The following is a 21,003-nucleotide window of genomic DNA, read 5'->3' on the forward strand; positions in this document are numbered from 1 at the left end:
TCCCTAAGACTAGCAGTCTACGGTCCCTACACTATACAAATACTGACCATTTTATGCAGGTACACAACCTCTCAGGGCCCAGAAATTAGTGTAGGATCTTTGATACTCATAAAAATACTGAGTGCATGTGAAAGGGAAAAAAAATAGCCCATCCTAAATCTGGTTCCTCCCACAGAGCCTGAGAGAAAAGGAACGTGGACTCCCAGCTTCGACACAGGAGACACTCTGGAGCTCGCTTCACAAGAGGAACAGGCTCATTCTCCAAGGGCCTCACAAAAAGAGAATGGGAAAGGCCCAATGGTCCACCGAAATCCTTCTCTCCCCAGAGAGAAGCCTCACCCTGCTGGGGGAAGGACAATGCACCTGCGGTCCTTAGAAGAGTGGTGAAAACCTAAGGCAGCTGGAAAAAAAGAAACAGAAAAGCCTGCACCCCTGGGTGCTATGTGTCCTGGCTCCAGCCCGAGATGGGGTGGAACAGGATCACAAACAGGTCCCTCCAAGACCAGGGACACATGCCTTCCTACGACCGAGGCTTAATCAGAATAGAACCGCCACTAGCGCCAGGCGAAGGGCATCAGGGAACAAGTAATAAGGGTCTACTGTCACCATAGGCAATGGAATAAGAACTCTTCTGAGATGTAGAGCAAGAGGAAGACCCAAAGCTGAGAGCACAGTAGATACTGCGAGAAACTCTCTAGGCGATCAGCCCCCACCTCAAACACAAGCCAACACCATAGGAATCTGAAACCTGGTATAGTAAGGGTAACTATAGCAACAACCATCTCAAACCCAGCTCAATTCCTGCTGAATTCTTTACCATCTGAGTGACAAGGGAAGCCCAAGGACACTGGAATGGGTAGACTATCCTTCTCCAGCAGATCTTCCTGACCCAGGAATCAAACCGGGATCTCCTGCACTGCAGGCAGATTCTTTACCAACTGAGCTATCAGGGAAGCCCCAATTCCTGCTAACCAGAAGGAAAGGTCTGCCCACTTTCAGGGATTGAAATTACTTCCATCAGCCTCGATTACTGTGTCTACTGGACACAAGATCTCCAGCTTTCATCCCAAAATGACAAACTACAGAGAAGCAAGAAGGAACCACCACTGTGGGAAGCGAACGCAATGTAGTCAGACCTTGTTTCTTTAGCATCTGATAAGCATCTCGGATCTTGATGTCCTCTGGAAACCAGACTGTCCAACTGAAGAGTATTTCAATGATTCTTCCCTTAACTTTTTCTGTACTCCAGGAGCCTAGGTACTAAAGATAAAAAGGAAAGGGAATTACTGAGCTGAAGGGCCTTAGCGAGACAGGAGAAAGGGCTGGAGGACATAACCTTCAAAGAATGACACAGATGTTGAGGATACAACATAACCTAGTCAGAACCAAATAGGTGCAAGATGGTGGTGCGATTCAATTTCTAGTAGACCTGGAGCCTCATTACACACTCACTGCAATACATCAGCTAAAGACACACACACACAGCCACGACAGTCCCAAGCCTGACCATGAGAGGCCAAAGAGAGAACAGTGGCCCGATTCCTGGAAATCTCCACCCCGCCTTCCATAAAATAGTTGGACTAATCCTCCTACTTGTTACCCTATGAAATTACTGAGCCCACAAAAACTACCCCGTATTTCAGGGCCACTCTCATCTTCTGAGACAGCTTACATTCTATCTATGCAATGTATCTCTCTACAAACAAATCTGTTTCCCCACTTAGTTCTCAGGACAGAGCCCCCTTGCCAGCCCACTTGCACCCCTCACAAGCATTCTGTATTAATAAATCTACTTATCTATATTCTGCCTCTTGCTGAATCCCTTCTGTGCTGAGACATAAAGAACGTGAGCTTCACAATGTCACGTGGCAGTTCGGATGACAGTGGGGTTTTGGGGGAGAGTGGATGTATATCTATGTATAGCTGAGCCCCTTTGCTATTCACCTGAGACTATCACAGCATTGTTAATTGGGTATACCTCAATACAAAATGTTTTAGGTGTTAATAAAAAATTAAAACAAAACAAAACAAAAGAACCTGAGCTTCAGTAAGTCCTGCTTTTAATTAAAACACAGTGGGGACTTCTTTGGTGGTCCAGCAGTGAAGACGCCATGCTCCCAGTGCGAGGGGCCTGAGTTTGATCCCTAGTCAGGGAACTAGATTCCACATGCTGCAACTAAGACCTGGTGCAGTCAAATTTAAAAATTAAAAAAAAAAGAGAGAGAGAGATAGTGGGTGTTAATCCCAGCCCACAGGTTCAAGTCTCAACCTAAGTTTTGGCTAGGTTCAAATCCCACCCGAGTTGGGCAGTTTCATTAGTAGACGGCCCAGCCCACAGTATCACAGTATCACTGAAGAGATGGCAGCTAAGAAGCAAGCTGCTCAAGGTTGGTTGAGTGAGGGAACAAATTATCTGGCATCCGATCCCAGCACTCTTTCTGAGTTTCAAGGAGTCAACCTCCAAAGCCATGAAAATTCAATCCCACCATGTACTGGCCTAGGTTAGAGCCGCTGGGGGCACTCATTTTTTAGTGTGGAATGAAAATAAGGTAGAAAATAAGGTAGAAAGGAATTGCTGAAACTCAAATGTTTTGAATCATTATTTCTTAAAAGATCCTCTTAGGAAATCCCTGGTGATCCAGTGGTTAAGAATCTGCCCGCCAATGCAGGGACATAGGTTTGATCCCTGCTCAGGGAAGATCCCACATACCGTGGGGGCAACTAAGCCTGTGAGCCGCCAATGACTGAGCTCACATGATGCAACTACTGAAGTCTGTGTGTCCTAGGGCCCGTGGTCCGCAATGAGAGAAGCCCCACAACGAGACGTGCACACACTGCAAGTAGAGAGGAGCCCCTGCTTGCCGCAACCAAGACACAGCATGGTCAGAAATCAATACTGCTGCTGCTGCTGCTGAGTCGCTTCAGTCGTGTCCGACTCTGTGTGATCCCATAGACAGCAGCCCACCAGGCTCCCCCGTCCCTGGGATTCTCCAGGCAAGAACACTGGGGTGGGTTGCCATTTCCTTTTCCAATGCATGAAAGTGAAAAGTGAAAGTGAAGTTGCTAATAAAAGATTCTCTTAAAATAAATAAAAGGATTTATTAATCCTCATAAATAAAAGAATATTGGAAATTATATATGTGATAGATATAATTTCCAAAATATTTGACCTTTCTCCTCAGTTCCTCGTGGCACAGAACTTCAAAGACCTTTGGAATTTCCTAAGTGATAGGAAGGTCTTTGTTATTTACAAGTCCTCCCCAGGGACCATACCCCAGTTTATGCTGAATATTGCTGGTGGACACCTAGCTTCAAGGGAGGGGCTAACCATGTGATCAGAGGACTGGAACTATGTATCTTGTTTACACCCTTTAAAATAAAAGGATATTATTAAGTATAGTGCTTCTCTGTGTTCTGTGAATCCATCCAGTGAATTAGGCAACCTGGCAGAGGGGGTCAGAGGAACCTTTGAACTAGTGGCTGGTCGGGCAGAAGTACATGTAGCTTGGGGATCCCCGAGACTTATGACGGGTGTCTGAAGTGGACGTAGTCTAGGTAGAACTGGGCTCTTAACCTGTAAGGTCTTAGTGACAACCACAGCGAGTGGCACAGAGAGGGGCCAGGCCCCGGGCGCTCACCTTTGGGGACAGCACTTTGATGAGCTCGTTCAGGAAGCGGAACTTGGCCACCTCGTTGTGGAACTTCTCCCCACAGTGGTTCACACACGTCTCCAGCACCTGCACAGACACAGGACCCCCACGAGAAGGTGAAGCCACTGGCTCCACAGCTCACTCCAAACCTGTTAAGCATTGGCTGGGACCATGGCCCAAGACTGCGGTCACCAAAGTCTGGGAGAAAGGGTGAGACTTTCAGATTAAGTAAAAAAGCACTTGTTTGCTCTTGTTGTAACTGACAAGTTTGTGTCCAGGAAACCACTTGGTGGGGGACTCTGAGGTCACCCCACCTGTTATGGAGACCCTCTGAGCAGATGAAACTGGTCAGAGAATCACTTCCTTCTTTCTCCTCAGAGGCAGAAATCAGACATGGAATATTTAAGAACTGTCAAACTAGGGGTTACCTGCTGACTTTCAAGTGACAAACTGGGCCTGTAAATGTTTTCTTTGGTCCACACCATTAACATTTCAAATCAGTCACAAATACTGAAGAATCCTGGGACTTTATCTGGATTTCCAGTTTCTCTTAAACAGGAAGTTCTAGCAACACTGGGCCCACACTCATCCCTGGCAATAGCCAGCGGGTCCTGCTGTGTCGCGGCCCTCTTTAGACTGGACGTGGTCTCTCTGGTTCTTTGGTTCCGCCCGTAGGTGGCTCACTCACTTATGTTACCAGTCTGGCCCTGTGGACACTTGACCTTGCCAGTCCTGGTCTAACAAGGGCAAAAGGAAATAAAGCCTTCCTTTCCTTCCTGCGCTCTCCAGGAACAGATCTACAATGGGGCAATCTAAGCCCAGAACTCCCTCTAGCCTGTGTTCTGAAGGCCAGAGAAGGTCAACCTCTCAGAGGCTCTTTCCCACACTGAAATGCTAGCCTTGGGACAGGAGAGCTAAGGCTAAGGGGCAAGCCAAACTCACCGTTAAGGCATAAAGAGCTTCTTTCTCTTGCGGAGACTGGATCTTGTGGGCCAGCAGCCAGGGCGCATGGGTTGAGCTAAGGAAAAACAAAGACTCTGGGCGGAGAGGAACATACCAACTGGTCTGGCTGAGCATGCTCGGTCAAGTCCCCTCTCCCCCAGGAGCTTGGGTCCCAGAGCAGAGGCAGGATGTGACTGCACACGACCATGCACGAGCCCCCGAAGGAGGTCGGCTCCCAGCCACCCCCACGTCTCACGGCTATGCTTCCAGAACATACCATCCTCTCCCCAGTCCACCCACCCCTACAGCTCCCAGACCTGTATGTAACTTGGTCTAGAGCAGCACAGATCTTATTTGTTATTTGAGAACTGCTCAGTCAACCTTGGAGCAGAAAATGTGATCAAACTTCTTGTTCCTTTCAAAATGAATATTCAGCAACATGGAGATAAAATATCTGGATAATAGACTCATTCCTCTAGTTGCTATCCAGGGGACTTCCCTGGCGGTCCAATGGTTAAGACACCACACCTCCACTGCAGGAGGCAGTTTGACACCTGGTTGGGAAACTGAGATCCTGCAGGCCGTGCTTCACGGCCAAAAATTAGGCGGGGAAAAAAGTTCCCATTCAGACACTTCAGAAATCAAATGCAATAAAATCTTAACCTCTCTTCCTCTGCTTTTGCTTAAAAAAAAAAAAAAGACTGTATTTAAATTAGCTTAACAAGCTTCCCTGGTGGCTCAGTAGTAAAGAATTCACGTGCAATGCAGAAACTGCTGCTGCTGCTAAGTCGCTTCAGTCGTGTCTGACTCTTAGCGACCTCATGGACTGCAACCCACCAGGCTCCTCCGCCCATGGGATTTTCCAGGCAAGAGTACTGGAGTGGGGTGCCAATGCAGGAGACCCAGGTTTAATCTGTGGGTCGGGAAGATCCCCTGGAGGAAAAAAAATGGCAATCCACTCCAGTATTCTTGCCTGGGAAATCCTATAGGCAGAGGAGCCTGGTGGGCTACATGGGGTCGAAAAAGAGTCAGACACAACTTAGTGACTAAACAACAACAAAAGCATCTACTGCGGCTCTGAAATGGACATTCAGAAATATGCTGCTAAATATAGTATAATCTGCAAATAAAAAAAATTTTTTAATAGGAGCACACTGATCTTTCACATTACTATGTACCCTAGTTACATTCTATCCCTAACATTCAGAGAGCTCCTCAGCAGTAGTGTTTCATAAAAATTATTTAAAATTTTTAAAATAATTGCCAGTTACAAACTTTTATTTTATTTTTTTTTTAGAAAACTACATGAATTTGCTATTTCTAGAAAAATAACATACTCAGCAGATCATGGAGGGAGGAAAAAAGGAAACAAAGCCCAAGCTACCTAAAACAATCCTGAGAAACACAGGCAGGCACACATAGTCTGAGGTGCCTTTAGAAGTTGGGCATGTGTGTGACGTCACCTTACCCATTGGGATCAGTGTTCACTTGGTCACAGAAATTCTGGATAGCTGACCAATCCTGTTCTGACATGCTTGGGTCTGTGGCTTTATCTGTCAAGGAAATAAAAAGTAAAATTGAAGTATAATAAAAGGAAACATAAACACCGCTCCACATCTCCAACCCTCAAAATAGGACAACAGCCAAGGGCTGTGTATATCACACCTCCCGAGGACGGCACCCAGCAAGCAGACAGCTGAGGGGGTCAGGGGTCGACCATACTCATCACTCAGGCACGGGTATGGCCCATGCCTCAGGGACTGCTGACTGCATGAACGAGCAAACTGGTTCCCCAGCTGCTATCCTGAAAGGGGCTCCATTCCCAGGGCAGGGGTTGGCTTATGTGCACCTTCTTCATCCCCATGCTGACCCCCCACCATGGCCCTGCAACAAGGATAGGTACAGGCCAGCATCTATGCATAAGCCACAACCTGCAAACTTCTTTTTTTTTTTATTTTCATTTTTTTGGCTGCACTGGGCTTTCTCAAGATGCAGCGTGTGGGCTTGGTTGCTCCACAGCATGTGGAATCTTTCTGGAGCAAGGATTGAACTCATGTTCCCTGTACTGGCAGGCGGATTCTTGATCACTGGACCACCAGGGACCACCTGAAGTATCTAAGCTACTCCATTTTGTTAACAGAAAAACTCCATTTTGTAAGTTTCCAAGAAAAGAGCCTTTGGAAATCCCCTGACCTCACCCCACCACCCACGAGCCAATCGGACCCCAGACCAGAATCTCCTGACTTAACATTCAGGAATTTGTGGTCTACCTAGGTAATAGGGACCAACACACAACCCTTCGAAAGAAAGTGACCAATCAGACGTCCCCCTACCTAGAAATTCTTTTTTTCATAAACACTCCCTATATAAGCAATGTAATCCAAAACCCGGGGCTCCTCCCTATAGCCACTGCGTCAGTAACGGTGGGGCCCCAGCTCAAACTTGGTAATAAAAACTCTCTTGCTTTTGCATTGGATATCGGCTCCCTGATGGTCACTGGGAGATTTCGCGACTTCGGCATAACACACCAAGAACCTGGAAGCTTCTCAGCCATGTGACAAGAAGACTAGAACTTACAGTGAAGCCCTGAGCAGCTCCCAGCATGTCCCCGAAGTAACAGGCCGAAACGTGAGCCTCCGCTTATTGAAATCCTCTGTCCTACCTAAGCAGCTTCTCCACATCAGTGGCTTATCCTGTCTGACAGGAGGACCTCTTTGCCTTCACTCCTCAGAATGCTGTTTCTCTCTGCTACCATGCACATATGCCCAAGCAACCCAGATCCAGTCACACTAGGGTCTCCCCACCCCGAACATTCTTATTTGTATGTAATCTGAGGACATGCAGCATGAAGGGACCAGGGCACAGCCCAGAGCAGGAAACACCTGGAGAAAGGGGGCTTATCAGAAGGCCTAATGTAAGCCCACGCTCCACTGAGGGGTGGGGCCATCCCTGACTTCCTGGAATCTTTGTGTGACTCCTTCCTGGTGCTAGATGGTAGCAGCTTCTTCCCCTCCCACTGCGGCCGCCTAGAATCCCTGTCCCAGCAAGGATGCCCATTCCACAGGCCCAGCTTTCCAACTGAAACAAGCCACATTCTCATAAAGTAGTTGCCGAGACTGTCTTTGTCCTGCCCTTTCATAACACTTCCCCTACTCCCCACTGTCCAGCTTATCCTGGACTACCTGGCTCTCCAACGAAACTTCTTATTGGTCCTGACAGAGAAGCTCTTTCAAACTCTGCAAGTAAGTAATTTTTATGGTCATACTTCTGACACTATTCCTTTTGCCTGAATGTCCACTTCTCTCTTCTCTATCCATTCTCGAGGTCATTGTGAATTTCCATCTGCTCCCAAAAGCCTCTTCCACTGCTCCAGCCCCAACTAATTCTCCTCCCTTCTGATCACTTAAAAGTCTACAGGGGCTTTCCTGGTGGTCCAGGGGTTAAGAATCTACCTCCCAGTGGAGGGGAAACAGGTTCGATCCTTGGTCCGGGAAGATCCCACATGCTGCAAAGCAACTAAGCCTTAGCAACCACTGAGCCTGTGCTCTAGAGCCCAGGAACCACAGCTACTGAAGCCCACGTACTTAAAGCCTATTCTCCGCAACAAGAGAAGTCACCGCAATGAGAAGTCTGCACGCTGCAGCTGAAGCGCAGCCCCCACTCACTGCAACTAGTAAAAGCGCTCATGCAGCAATGAAGACCCAGCGCAGCCAGAAATTAATAAATAATTAAAAACAAAAAAGACTCCACAGTCAACTAGAATTTAACTTTCCAGATGGCAGTCACTTTTACGTCACGTGGAAGTCGAGTGCCCCTAGCTCCACCATCAGATTCAAAGGACAGGTATTCAATCCCACACCTTCCCACCCATCAGCCCCATCCTAAGTGAACAGAGACAACAAAGAAGAGCAAAGCAATCAGGTTATCAGTTTCCCCATGCTCCTCACCTTTTTCCTCCTCAAAGTTCTTTCTCTATGTCCCACCTTTCAAAACGCTATTCACCCTTCGAATCCCAATTCAAATGCCACTTCATAAGGACTTTCTTAATCTATCACCCACCCCCACAAAACAGAAGCCATCTCTTCCATCTCAGAAGACCCACATCCTACCTGCTCTTCTAGGACAGGAATCTCCACCTCCATTCTTTATTAGTTACATGTCATTGGACTCTCAGAGCCCTAGTTTCCTCAACTATTAAATAAGGAAAACGGTACCTTCCTCGTGGGATATCATGAGATTCTCAAAAGATACTGTCTAAGGCTTCCCTGGTGGTCTACTGGTTAGGACTCCATCTGCCTGTGAACTACAACTACAGAGTCCACATCCTACAACCACCGAAGCCTGTGCACCTCGAGCCCACGCCCCGCAACAAGAGAACCCACTGCAGTGAGAGGTCCATGCACCGCGACCAGAATAGCTCCCGCTTGCCACAACTAGAGACAGCCTGCAAGCAGCAACGAAGACCCAGTGCAAACAAATGAATGAATCTTAAAAGAAGACAGTGTCTGAAATACTTAGTATAGCAGCAAACAGTAATCAATAAAAGACAGACAATCTTCTAACAGTCTTTGTGTTTTCCTTTAAAAATATGTACACGACTTAGTACACTTAAACTTCAAAAGTCTGTTCAAACCTAAGATAGAACCACTATTTTCCCTATAATGCTTGGTACAGTGCCTTAGGCATAGGCACAAAATAATTACTCAGGAAATAAACTGAAAGCTGAAATACTCAAGAGAGTCTGATTAAGGAGATCTGACTGTACTGTACAGGAACCTCTACTCAGTGCTCTGTGGTGACCTAAAGGGGAAGGAAATCTAAAAAGAAGTGGACATACGTATATGCATAACTGATTCACTTAGCTGTAGAGCAGAAACTAACACGACACTGTAAAGCAACGATACTCCAATAAAAATTAATGAAAAAAGGAGATCTGACTCATCTGAACTACTTCTTTCTGTATCATTAAAACTTCACAAAGCTTCAGTTCACAACAAGGTCAAGCTTGACACCTAAAAGACTTTCAGACCTCAACACATGACTGTGTGACAGCAGTTCCCCAACCTTTTGGACACCAGGGGCCAGTTTCATGGAAAATAATTTTTCCACAGATGAGGAGGGGATGGGGTGGGGGAGGTGGTTTCAGGATAATTCAAACACATTACATTTACCGCCGGCTCTCATATGAGAATCTAATGCCACCACTAATCCAAGAGGAGGTGGAGCTCAAGCAGTAATAATGATGCGGAGCGGCTGTAAATATATTAACAGATGAAGCTTCGCTCACTCACCCGCCACTCACCTCCTGCTGTGCAGCCTGATTCCTTACTTGCCGCAACCTGACCAGTACCAGTTTGTGGCCCAGGGGTTTGGGGAGCCGTGCTCTATGACCCAGACGCAGAGAAGAACAGGTATGACCCTGTTCAAGCAGAATCCAGCTCTCTCCCTCCTCCCCTACCACCAAGTCACCAGGTTTTCCAAAGAAAGGAAGGGGGAAAAAAAAAAAAAAACTCTACAAACTTAAATAATGTTCTAAACCCATAACCAGGGCAAAGCAGCAAAAAGATCTAAAAAGTAAGTTAGTTTTAAAATTTGCTATATCTATATCATAAGGATTCCCTCAAGGTTTTTCACAGCTCCCAAATAACTGCAATAATAGTCATAGCTGCTGCCCGGCCCCCCAACTTTGTTTTTTAAGAACTTGCTTTGTGTCAGACATGACGCTGGGTGCTTTCCTAGCATCCCTTTCCTGTAATCCTCAGAAAACTGAAGCTGGTACTAATGTTAGCTCAGCATTTTATAGATGAAGAAATCTGCCCAGTCACAAAACTGGAAAATGACAAAAAAAATCTCAGGTCTGCCCAATTCCACGGCCCAAATGTCAGTCTTCAGATCTCTGACAAAGACAGGGCCTCTTTCGGGAACTAGGTTCTTTGACCTTTTTACCACTAAGTTATCAGCTCCCTAAGGCAGGAAGGAGGCCTGTCTCATTCACCTCCCCACCCTCCAGCACCTAGACAGTCATCAGCAAGGATACCTACTAACGAATGAATGATTCATCTTTCACTATTCAAAGTCTGACCAGTTGGCTGGACATACTGCTGACACCAGGAGACGGCTACTCCAGTTCTGAAATAACTGGGTCTCCAAACACCTAATCCCATCCTGCCAAGCTATTTCAGTGGCCTTGAGCAGGTCCAGAGACAGTAATTCCCAGAGGATTTTTAAAAATTATTAAATTTTTTTAAATTAAAAAAAAAAAAGAAGACAGCCGAGCCTTCCAGCTGTGAGTGAAATGGCTTTTTTCCCCCCGGGGCGGTGGGGGGTGTTTAGGGGGCCTGCTGCAAGTCTGCAGAATCTTAGTTCCCCAACCAGGGACTGAACCCAGGTCACAGCGGAGAAAGCACTAAATCCCAACCACTGGACTGCCAGGGAATTCCCTGAATGGTTCATCTAACAGTGACTAATTCAAAAGCCAAATCATCTCACATCAGCCACCCCCCCCCCCCCGCCCCCGCCGACCCCCAGGGCCATGACCCTGGCGTTAAGAGCAGCCAGTGCTAGTCAGGGGAGCCCTGGGGCTGTGGGGAAGCAGTCACCGTGAGAACACTTAGAACTCAATCCTGCGGCAGTGAGTATGCAGTGGGTGGGGCAGATACACACCAACCCAGACAGCAAGCAGTGCTGGAAGGCCAAGATCCACCACAGGAGTGATGGGTCCAAGATAAAGAATCAGCTCAGTTCCAGAGAAGCTGGGAGCATATAAATAGATCGAAATCCAGACCACTCTCATCCCCAAGGGAAGCAGAAAAGTGAGGCTGGAGGACAGGACTTATCACCTGGGAGTAGGTCCAAGCAGATGGAAGAAAGATTACAGAGCATCCAACTAAGCCAATGCCTCCCTGGCAGCACTAGCAGAGCTGAGACCATGAGGCTCCAGCGCTGCTGTTAATAGTCAAGACTCCGCTGGTTAAATCGAGTATAGCACCCCATGCCACCAGGCACAGGAGGCTTTTCATTAACAAGGAGGAGGCAGCTCTAAATGCAGTCATGTGGAACAACACCCAAAATAAACTAAGTGGTGGTGGGGAGGGGGGTGGGTGGGTGGGGGTCAGCTGCAAAACGCCCAGAAGCTGCTACTTGTATTTTTAAAGCTTGAGCTTCTGGTGAAACAGGTTCCTGGCGTTCCTTTCAGGAACTACTCCTTCCCAATTCTAGGTCCAGTGTTTTTCCTTTTCTGGCAAACAGTATGACTTCATTTCTTCCACTCTCTACTAAGAAGACTAGAGATGATAACAGCTAGCACTGTGCACAGGCACTGTTCCATGTGCTTGAGACGCACGAACTCCCCTGATCCTCACAACCCCAAGGCGCCAGTCGCTCAGTCGAGTCTGACTCTTTAAGACCCCATGAACTGTAACCCATCAGGGTCCTCTCTCCATGGGATTTTCTAGGCAAGAATACCGGAATGGGTTGCCATTTCCTTTTCCAGGGGATCTTTCTGACCCAGGGGTCGAACCTGGGTCTTATGCGTTGCAGGCAGATTCTTTACCATCTGAGCCCCAGTGGGGCTATTACATTCCAGCCTTAGGAACACAGCTGCCTTGCTTGCTGAGGTAAGATCCGTCAGTTAGATGAGCTCTGGGGTCTTCATGTGCCCCTGGAATGACTTCCTTCTCCATCCAGCCTAGACTCAGGGACTTTCTTCAACTACACTCCAGGCCTTGCCCCACCACCAGCCTCTCTAGCGCACGTCCATCCACGTACCACCTCCACTGGGCCCCAGCCCCCACAAGTCTGGTTCAACAGTTACTTTCTCTGCTCCTATGGCAGGCAGGGGCAGGGAGGTGGAAACCACACAACCACAAAGACTACAAGATACATTTCTGCAATCCACTCAACACTCCAAAGCCCAAACTCAGAGGATCTCAGGTGCAGAGGGGAAGAGCTGGGCCCTCTGTCCCAGGACACATCTGGAGGCATTTTTGGTTGCTGGACTGGGAAGGGGGTCTGTGCTGTTGCCCTACCCGAACAACTGGAAGATCTCAGAACTTTAGGACCACAATGGCCTAAAACAGCTGGAGCTTAAGGATCCCCTCCTAAACAGTCTTGGTTCCCTTTTTCTCCCCCACCTGGGTCAGCGGTCGGCTGGTCTCTAACCCAGCCTACTTGACTTCTGCAACTCCACTGCCTTCTAGTCAACCACCTTCTTTCTGTCCCCACCATTTGACACTGATATAACTCAGTAATCTTTCAGTTGCCAAATGCAAAGTTCCCCCATCCTCCTTCTCTCTTTCTCAGCAGCAAAACAACCTACCAACTACAGCTTCCTTACAGACCTGCAGCTCGCCCCCTCCCAGCAGCCTGTAGGCTCCACCTTCTCTCTCAGCACTGCTTTCCCACCCCAGCACCCACGCCCCCCAACCCTGCTTCTTCCATGTTGAGATGCTCCATGCACAAACTCTGTTCTTCCTAATGTGCACAGACAGGCTCACTGCTAATGAACTGAAGGTCTCAAGTTGACCTCCAGTTGTTACCCTCTCTGAAGTCAACCAACTGCCCAGAGAGCTTCTCTTTGTGCCACAAGCACCTCAAACTCCACAAGTGAAGCATCTGTAACTGATCAGTTACCTGAGCCTGAAACCTGCAATCTAACCTTGATCCCTCTGGTCCCCTGCCTCTATTCTAATGCAGTAAGGCTGCTGATTGAACTAGCTAATTGTTTCTACTCTCCATCCCAATACCTTTGTACTTCAGTCCCTACACACTACCAGAAGAGCTGTTCATCTACTCTCTGCCTGGTCTCTCCCATCCCTAACCAATTCAGCTCTTCACACAGCTGCAGGTGATGCTTTTAACAGAGATACTTGATCAGAGTGGCTTCCCAGGGGGCACAGCGGTAAAGAATCCGCCTGCTTGTGCAGGAGGCAGTCAGGAAGATCCTCTGGAGTAAGACATAGCAACCCACTCCAGTATTCTTGCCCAGGAAATCCCATGGACAGAGGAGCCTGGCGGGCTACAGTTCACGGGGCCGCTAAAGAGTGAGACAAGACTGAGCACGCATGCACACTTGATCAGAGTTCCAGGCCCTGACATCTCCCCGACTACATCAAGGATAAACTCTGAACTCCTTTCTGCAGCCCACAAGACCCTGTAGGATCTCGCCCCAGTTAGCCATGCAGTCTCTTTAGGCTTTGCACTCCTGCGGCAGACTTCCTTCCTCCCAGAATGCTCCACACTCTCCTTTCCCCCAGCTTCCTGCATCTGAAATGTTGTCGCCTCCATTGTCCACTCAAATGCTATGTCCCCTGAGACAATCCCCTCGTAAACAAACCAACTCCCACCACTGCACCTTAAACAAGCCCAGTATCCCTCCCATTTGCCTTAACGTAGCAAAGTGCTGCTCCTATCGGCTTCCATCACCTACTTAAATATATCTTTGTGAGCATCTTAGTACTCCCAGCACCCAACAGCCCAATACAAGGAGTATATGCTTTGTTCTCTTGGAATTTCAAGACCCCAATCAGTAACGCAGGGACCGTAACTACCCCTAGGACTGCCATGAGTCTTACATGAGACAATAGAAGGAACTCGCACAAAAGGTTTACAGGGCTTCTTTTGACATTAAAGTCGGAGCCAGAAAGAGTTCTTTCCCAGAGGATGGGTGTGTTGCACAGCTAAGTCTAAAAGTGCCCTTCTCCAAAACGAGGTTAGTAACCGAAGCTGTCTCTAGGAGTCGTAATACGGATCAACGGCTGAAATGCCCTTTAGCAGTATTTGGCATATAAGCGAAGTTTCAATAAACCGTAGCCATTATGTTGTTAACAGTGTTTATGCACCGCGATGCGGGCAGGGGGGCGCAGAGCGCCTAGCTTCGGGCCCGCAGCCGCGGCAGATTCCTGGGGTTCCTCTCCAGGCCCGCCGAGGAGATCCTCCCACCCGTGCCGGGCCCTGCCTGCCTCCTCTGGCGCCAGCCTTCCCGCGGCCACCTGCCCACCCGCCAGCCTCAGAAGAAAGGCCCGGGGAGGCGGGAAGCGAGGCCTCACGTGGAGCGCTGCGCCCGAGCCGAGAGGCTGCCCCGGCTACTCACTGAGCCACAGCTCCAGCGCCGCTGCCGGCACCCGGGGGCCCTCGGCCGACTCAGCTCCCGCCGCGGCGCCGGCCCCCGCCGCCACCGCCGTCGCCGTCGCCATGGGCCCAGCCCCCGCTGCCGAAGCCGCGGCCGCCCCTGCGCTTCAGCCGCCGGCGTCTGCAGCGTTCCTGGGCTGCCGACGCGGCAGGCGAGGGCCGGCACGTGACGGGGCGGGGCCGGTGTGGCCACGCCCACCGATCACGTCCCGCCTCCGCGCAGGCCCTGGCAGGTGGGCTCAGCCTCGCCGAGAGCCTTCCACTTAGCGCTAGGCGGCTTCGCGGCTGGTTATCCAGACCCGCAACCAGATCAGCATTCGTCAAGTCAACCTCACAAGGCTTACCAGATAAAATAGACAACGCCCCGTTAATCTGAGTCTCAGATAATGAATTCTCTAGCATTTTTATTCCGGACGGGCTTTCCGGACCACCACCTACCTCTATACTCTGCTTTATTTTCTCCATAATACATTACACTATGAGCGTGCGAGGCACTTACTCATTGTGTCAAAGGATAATCGCCACCCCCCAACAAAAAAAAAGTCATGATTATCATACATTATAAAATGAACACATGTTAAGTATTTAACACTAATTAAATGAGGGAACCAAGCAGATGTTATAATCTGTTCAAGAGAAGTCAGGAAAAGGGCAAATTTATACAGAATAAAGGAGTGTTGCAACAGATACGCAAATAGATACAAAAGAAGCTCAGAGTTAATTTGCATTTTATATATTTATTCATTTGCTTTTCACCTTTTCATTTAAGGCTTCTCAGTGAGATTTACAAGGATCCAAGTTCCCTGACCAGAGATCTAATGCCAGCCTGCTGCAGTGGAAGCCCGAAGTCCTAACCACTGAACCACCAGGGAATTCCCCAATTTGCATGTTTACAGGCAAGAATTATTTGCATTGCTGTCATAGTTGTAAGACATCTCTAGGACAGTGAAGGAAGGGCTAGGCACTGGAAAGGTGTGCTCTCTAGATAATGGGTAATTTTCCTCTGAAGCTCAAGTGCTCTGTACTCCATTACCTGCTTCACCCCACTAATACAGGTAGGAACTTTGTGCACTTCTATGTCTCCACTTACCTAGGGTTGTGCCTGGCACATCAGTACTGATAAATACTTGTCGAATGGCCAGAAGAACAGTGGAAGCAATAAGAGGTCGTTATAGGAATTTAGGGTCTTCTCAGGTGACGCTAAAGAATCCACCTGCGAATGCAGGAGACATGAGATGCAGGTTCGATCACTGGATTGGGAAGATCCCCTGGATGAAGGCATGGCAACCCACTCCAGTATTCTTGTCTGGAAAACCCCATGGCTAAAGGAGCCTGGCACGCTACAGTCCATAGTGTCACAAAGAGTCGGACATGATGGAAGCGACTTAGCATGCATGCGTCCACAGGAATTTAGGTCCCATCCCTGCCCCAAATAAACACACAATATAAGTTTCAAAGTACATTTGCTGTGCTGTGTTAGCTTCAAAATAGATCCAGCCACACAATTTTCATATAATATATGAAAATTATATAGTCATTAACTGTCTTAGTAAACTTGGACTGATACAACAAAATACTAAAGGTTGAGTGGCCTAAACAACAGACAATTATTTCCCACTGGAGGCTGGCAAGTCCAAGATCAAGGTGGTGTTGACAACCTACTTCTAGGTTTGCAGAGTGCTGCTTTCCTGTCCTCACAGTGTGGAGAGACAGCACACTCTGATCACTTCCTCTTAGAGCACTAATCCCATCATGAGGGATGAACCCCAGGACCACAGTTAAGCCTAATTACCTCCCACAGCACCCACTTCAAATACCATCACATGGACATTAGCATTTCAGCATGCCAATTTGATTCAATCTATACCATTATTCATATCAGGGAAATTCTGTATGAAATTAATGAAAATACACATTGTCCAGTCAAACCAGTCAATCTTAAAGGAAACCAACCCTGAATATTCAATAGAAGGACTGATGCTGAGCTACAATACTTTGTCCACCTGATGCAAAGGGCCAGCTCATTGGAAAAGACCCTGATGCTGGGGAAGATTGAAGGCAGAAGGAGAAGGGGACAACAGAGGACAAGATGGTTGGATGGCATCACTGACTCAAAGGACATGAGCAAGCTCTGGGAGATGGTGAAGTACAAGCAGCCTGGTGAGTGCAGTCCATGGGGTTACAAAGGGTCAGACACAACTGAGCAATTGAACAACAACACGTTGTCCACAGCACACCCTCTGTTACCTGATTTGGGGCCTGGGAATTATTTTGCATGTGTGGTAAGTTGCTTCACAGCAAGACAGTATATTAAAAAGCAGAGACATTACTTTGCCAACAAAAGTCCATCTAGTAAAAGCTATGGTTTTTCCAGTAGTCATGTATGGATGTGAGAATTGGACTATAAAGAAAGCTGAGCACCAAAGAATTTATGCTTTTGAACTGTGGTGTTGGAGAAGACTCTTGAGAGTCCCTCGGACTGCAAGGAGATCCAACCAGCACATCCTAAAGGAAATCAGTCCTGAATATTCATTGGAAGGACTGATGCTGAAGCTGAAGCTCCAATACTTTGGCCACCTGATGAGAAGAACTGACTCATTTGAAAAGACCTTGATGTTGGGAAAGACTGAAGGCAGAAGGAGAAGGGGACGACAGAGAATGAGATGGTTGGATGGCATCACTGACTCAACGGACATGAGTTTGAGTAAACTCCGGGAGTTGGTGGTGGACAGGGAAGCCTGGTGTGCTGCAGTCATGAGGGCGCAAAGTGTTGGACACAATGAGCTACTGAACTGAACTGAAGTCATTTCTGGGCTTCCTTGGTGGCTCAGTGGTAAAGAATCTGTCTGCAATGCTCAAGACCTGGGTTCAATCCCTCAGTTGGGAAGATCCCCTGGAGAAGAAAATGGCAACCCACTCCAGTATTCTTGCCTGGAGAATCCCATGGACAGAGGAGCCTGGTGGACTATAGTCCTTGGGGTTGAAAAGAGTCAGACACGACTGAGCAACTAACACTTTCACTTTAAGTCACTTCAGCCATTCACCAAGACTGCAGCCGAGTCTTTGTGACCCTATGGACTGTAGCTGCCAGGCTCCTCTGTCCATGGGATTCTCTAGGCAAGAATACTGGAATGAGTTAGTTTCCTCCCTCCAGGGGATCTTCCCAGCCCAGGGATTGAACCCACATCTCCTGTGTCTCCTGCATTGGAAGGCAGATTCTCTGAACCTAGGAAGTGGGGTGAAGTACAAGAATCTAGTCATTCTTCCTCTAGTCAATGCTTGAGAGACCACAGCTGAAAGGTTAAAAGGTAAGTGGGCGGTCAGGAAGTGGTTTGGGAGTTCTGTGTAGTGGTTGGGTGCCGAAGCTTTGGTTTCAGACCAAACAATGCTGTTACCCTCACCAGCCTTCCTAGGACCCCTCTTGCGTGTCTGTGCGGCCCTTCCTGCCCAAGCTCTCTTCTGTTTTCCATTTCCTTTCCTATGTCATATGCGTGGTCTGTGGTCTGTCTCTTCTTTCTGGGCAATGAACTTTCATAAGCAGGGGCCATGTCTATCTAACTCCCCAACCTTTTTGGCACTAGGGACCAGTTTCATGAAAAACAACTTTTCCATGGACCTGGGCGGGGCAGAGGTGAGGATGGTTTGGGGCATGAGGCTTCCCTGGTGATTCAGACTGTAAAGAATCTGTCTGCAATGTGGGAGACCCGAGTTCGATCCCTGGGTCAGGAAGATCCCCTGGAGGAGAGCATGGCAACCCACTCCAGTATTCTTGCTTGGAGAATTCCATGGTCAGAGGAGCCTGGCAGACTACAGTCCAAAGGGTCACAAGTAGTTGGACATGACAGAGCAACTCACATTTTCACTTTCAAGTGCATTACGTTTATTGTGCACTGTATTTCTAATATTATTATATTTTGATGTATAATGATATACATATATAATATTGTAGTAGTTTCAGGTGTACGTGATTTGATATTTGTATACCTTGCAAAACAATCACCATAATATGTCATTAGTATTCAATACCACACATCATTTCAAATGTTTTTCTTTTGTGATAAGAACTTATAAAGGCTTATAAAATCTTGTAAAATCTACTCTTAGAAACTTTCAAGTATACCGTGCAGTATTAACTAGTGTCACCACGCTGTACACTGCATCCCCAGGACTTAGCTACTTTATAACTTGCTGTTTGTACCTTCTGATCACCTTCACCCATTTTGCCCACCCCTATCCAACCAGTCCATCTGAAGGAGATCAGCTCTGGGATTTCTTTGGAAGGAATGATGCTAAAGCTGAAACTCCAGTACTTTGGCCACCTCATGCGAAGAGTTGACTCATTGGAAAAGATTCTGATGCTGGGAGGGATTGGGGGCAAGAGGAGAAGGGGACGACAGAGGATGAGATGGCTGGATGGCATCACTGACTCGATGGACGTGAGTCTGAGTGAACTGCGGGAGTTGGTGATGGACAGGGAGGCCTGGTGTGCTGCGATTCATGGGGTGGCAAAGAGTCAGACACGACTGAGTGACTGAACTGAACCGAACTGATACAATTACAAGGGGCTTCCTGGGTAGCTCAGCTGGTAAAGAATCTGCCTGCAATGCAGGAGACCCCGGTTCAATACTTGGGTCAGGAAGGTACCCTGGAGAAGGGATAGGCTATCTACTCCAGTATTCTTGGGCTTCCCTGGTAGCTCAGATGGCAAAGAATCCTCCTGCAAATGTGGGAGACCTGGGTTGGTGAGATCCCCTGGAGGAGGACATGGCAACCCACTCCAGTATTCTTGCCTGGAGAATCTCCATGGTCAGAGAAGCCTGGTGGGCTATAGTCCATAGGGTCATACAGAATCCGGACATGACTGGGAGACTAAGCATAGCATACAATTACAAATAATTTTTAGCACAAGTATGTCACAAATATTGCTTGGGACATACTTAAAAAATTATTAACTGTTTATCTGAAATTAAAAGTAAAAAACAACAATCCAACTCCTTGTCAAGAAAGCATTTTCTGGGACTTCCCTGGCAATCCACTGTTAAGACTCCACACTTTCCCTGCAGAGGGCCCGTGTTTGATTCCTGGTTTGGGATCTGAGATCCCGCAAGCCCCATGCTGTGGCTTTAAAAAACAAATAAAATAAAATATGATAAACTAAAATTTTAATTAAAAAAAACACAGTGCTCAGGCCTGAGGGATAGGATGAGGAGGGAGGTGGGAGACGGGTTCAGGATGGGGAACACATGATGTACACCCATGGCTGATTAATGTCAATGTATGGCAAAAACCACTACAATATCATAATTAGCCTCCAATTAAAATAAATTCAAAAATATTTTTTAAAATTAAAAAATTTTTAATTAAAAAATCAATTAAAAAAGAAAGCATTTCCTGTCTGGCTCCCCTTCCTGTCTGGCTCCAGACACCCAAGGATACTCACGTCCCTGTTATCACTTTGTTTGCCCCTCCTCCAGCACATCCACACTTGCAATTTTGTAACTGTCAGTCACCTATGAGATGGTGATCTCTGAGGCAGGAGCCTTATCTTTTGTGTTTTATTTTTAAAAGCTTAAGAAAAGGAATGAACACAAGTCTGTGGAGTCTTACCCCCACAATCAACAAGGCTTTGTCTAATTCCTCTCACACCCCTAGGCTTAACAGGGCCTGGCACACAGTAGGTAACTGTGAAATGAATGAAGGAAGACAGGACAGAATGGACTCAGACAAGAGGCTGCCCCTCCTTGCCTGGGCTATCCTATTGCAATCAGGGCTGCGGGAGGGGTGGTAGGGGGCAGAGGAGACAGCATGTAGGCCTGGGACCCCAACATTTTGCCCATATATGAAGACTAAGCTAGAGATCCCCAGGGTGTGATGAGTTTATTGAGTGCCAAGTTAAGCTTCTATGCCTTCTATATTTAAAAAAATGCACATCCTGTAATTCACTAGTGAAAATAGTAACCACAAACGATGTGAAGTTTCTGAATACTGCAAAACAGTACCCAGGCTAAACATATGACTGTGCACTTGGTGGCTCAGCTGTTAAAAGAATCCACCTGCCATGCAGGAGACCCTGGTTTGACCCCTGGGTCAGGGAGATCCCCTGGAGAAGGGATAGGCTACTCACTCCAGTATTCCTTGGCTTCTCCTGTGGCTCCGACGGCAAAGGATCCGCCTACAATGCAGGAGGCCTGGGTTTGATCTGTGGGTTGGGAAGATCCCCTGGAGGAGGGCATGGCAACTCACTCCATATTCTTACCTGGAGAATCCAGAGGAGCCTGGCGGG

At 47.7% G+C, this 21,003-nt stretch overlaps 1 protein-coding gene across 1 annotated transcript in view; it reads right to left on the reverse strand.

Annotated features, from left to right (window-relative positions):
* The window catches only part of GGA2 (golgi associated, gamma adaptin ear containing, ARF binding protein 2), a 30,795-nt gene extending 15,972 nt beyond the window's left edge, over positions 1 to 14,823 (reverse strand). The window contains exons 1-5 of the mRNA XM_018040713.1: positions 14,683 to 14,823; positions 6,061 to 6,145; positions 4,593 to 4,668; positions 3,639 to 3,737; positions 1,137 to 1,260 (exon numbers count right to left, since the gene is read on the reverse strand). Of these exons, the coding sequence (XP_017896202.1) occupies positions 1,137 to 1,260; positions 3,639 to 3,737; positions 4,593 to 4,668; positions 6,061 to 6,145; positions 14,683 to 14,785 (487 nt within the window). The 5' untranslated portion in view covers positions 14,786 to 14,823. The remainder of the gene's footprint in view (positions 1 to 1,136; positions 1,261 to 3,638; positions 3,738 to 4,592; positions 4,669 to 6,060; positions 6,146 to 14,682) is intronic.

Source organism: Capra hircus, chromosome 25 (genome assembly GCF_001704415.2).
Source record: "Capra hircus breed San Clemente chromosome 25, ASM170441v1, whole genome shotgun sequence".
In the NCBI taxonomy this organism is placed as follows: Eukaryota; Metazoa; Chordata; class Mammalia; order Artiodactyla; family Bovidae; genus Capra; species Capra hircus.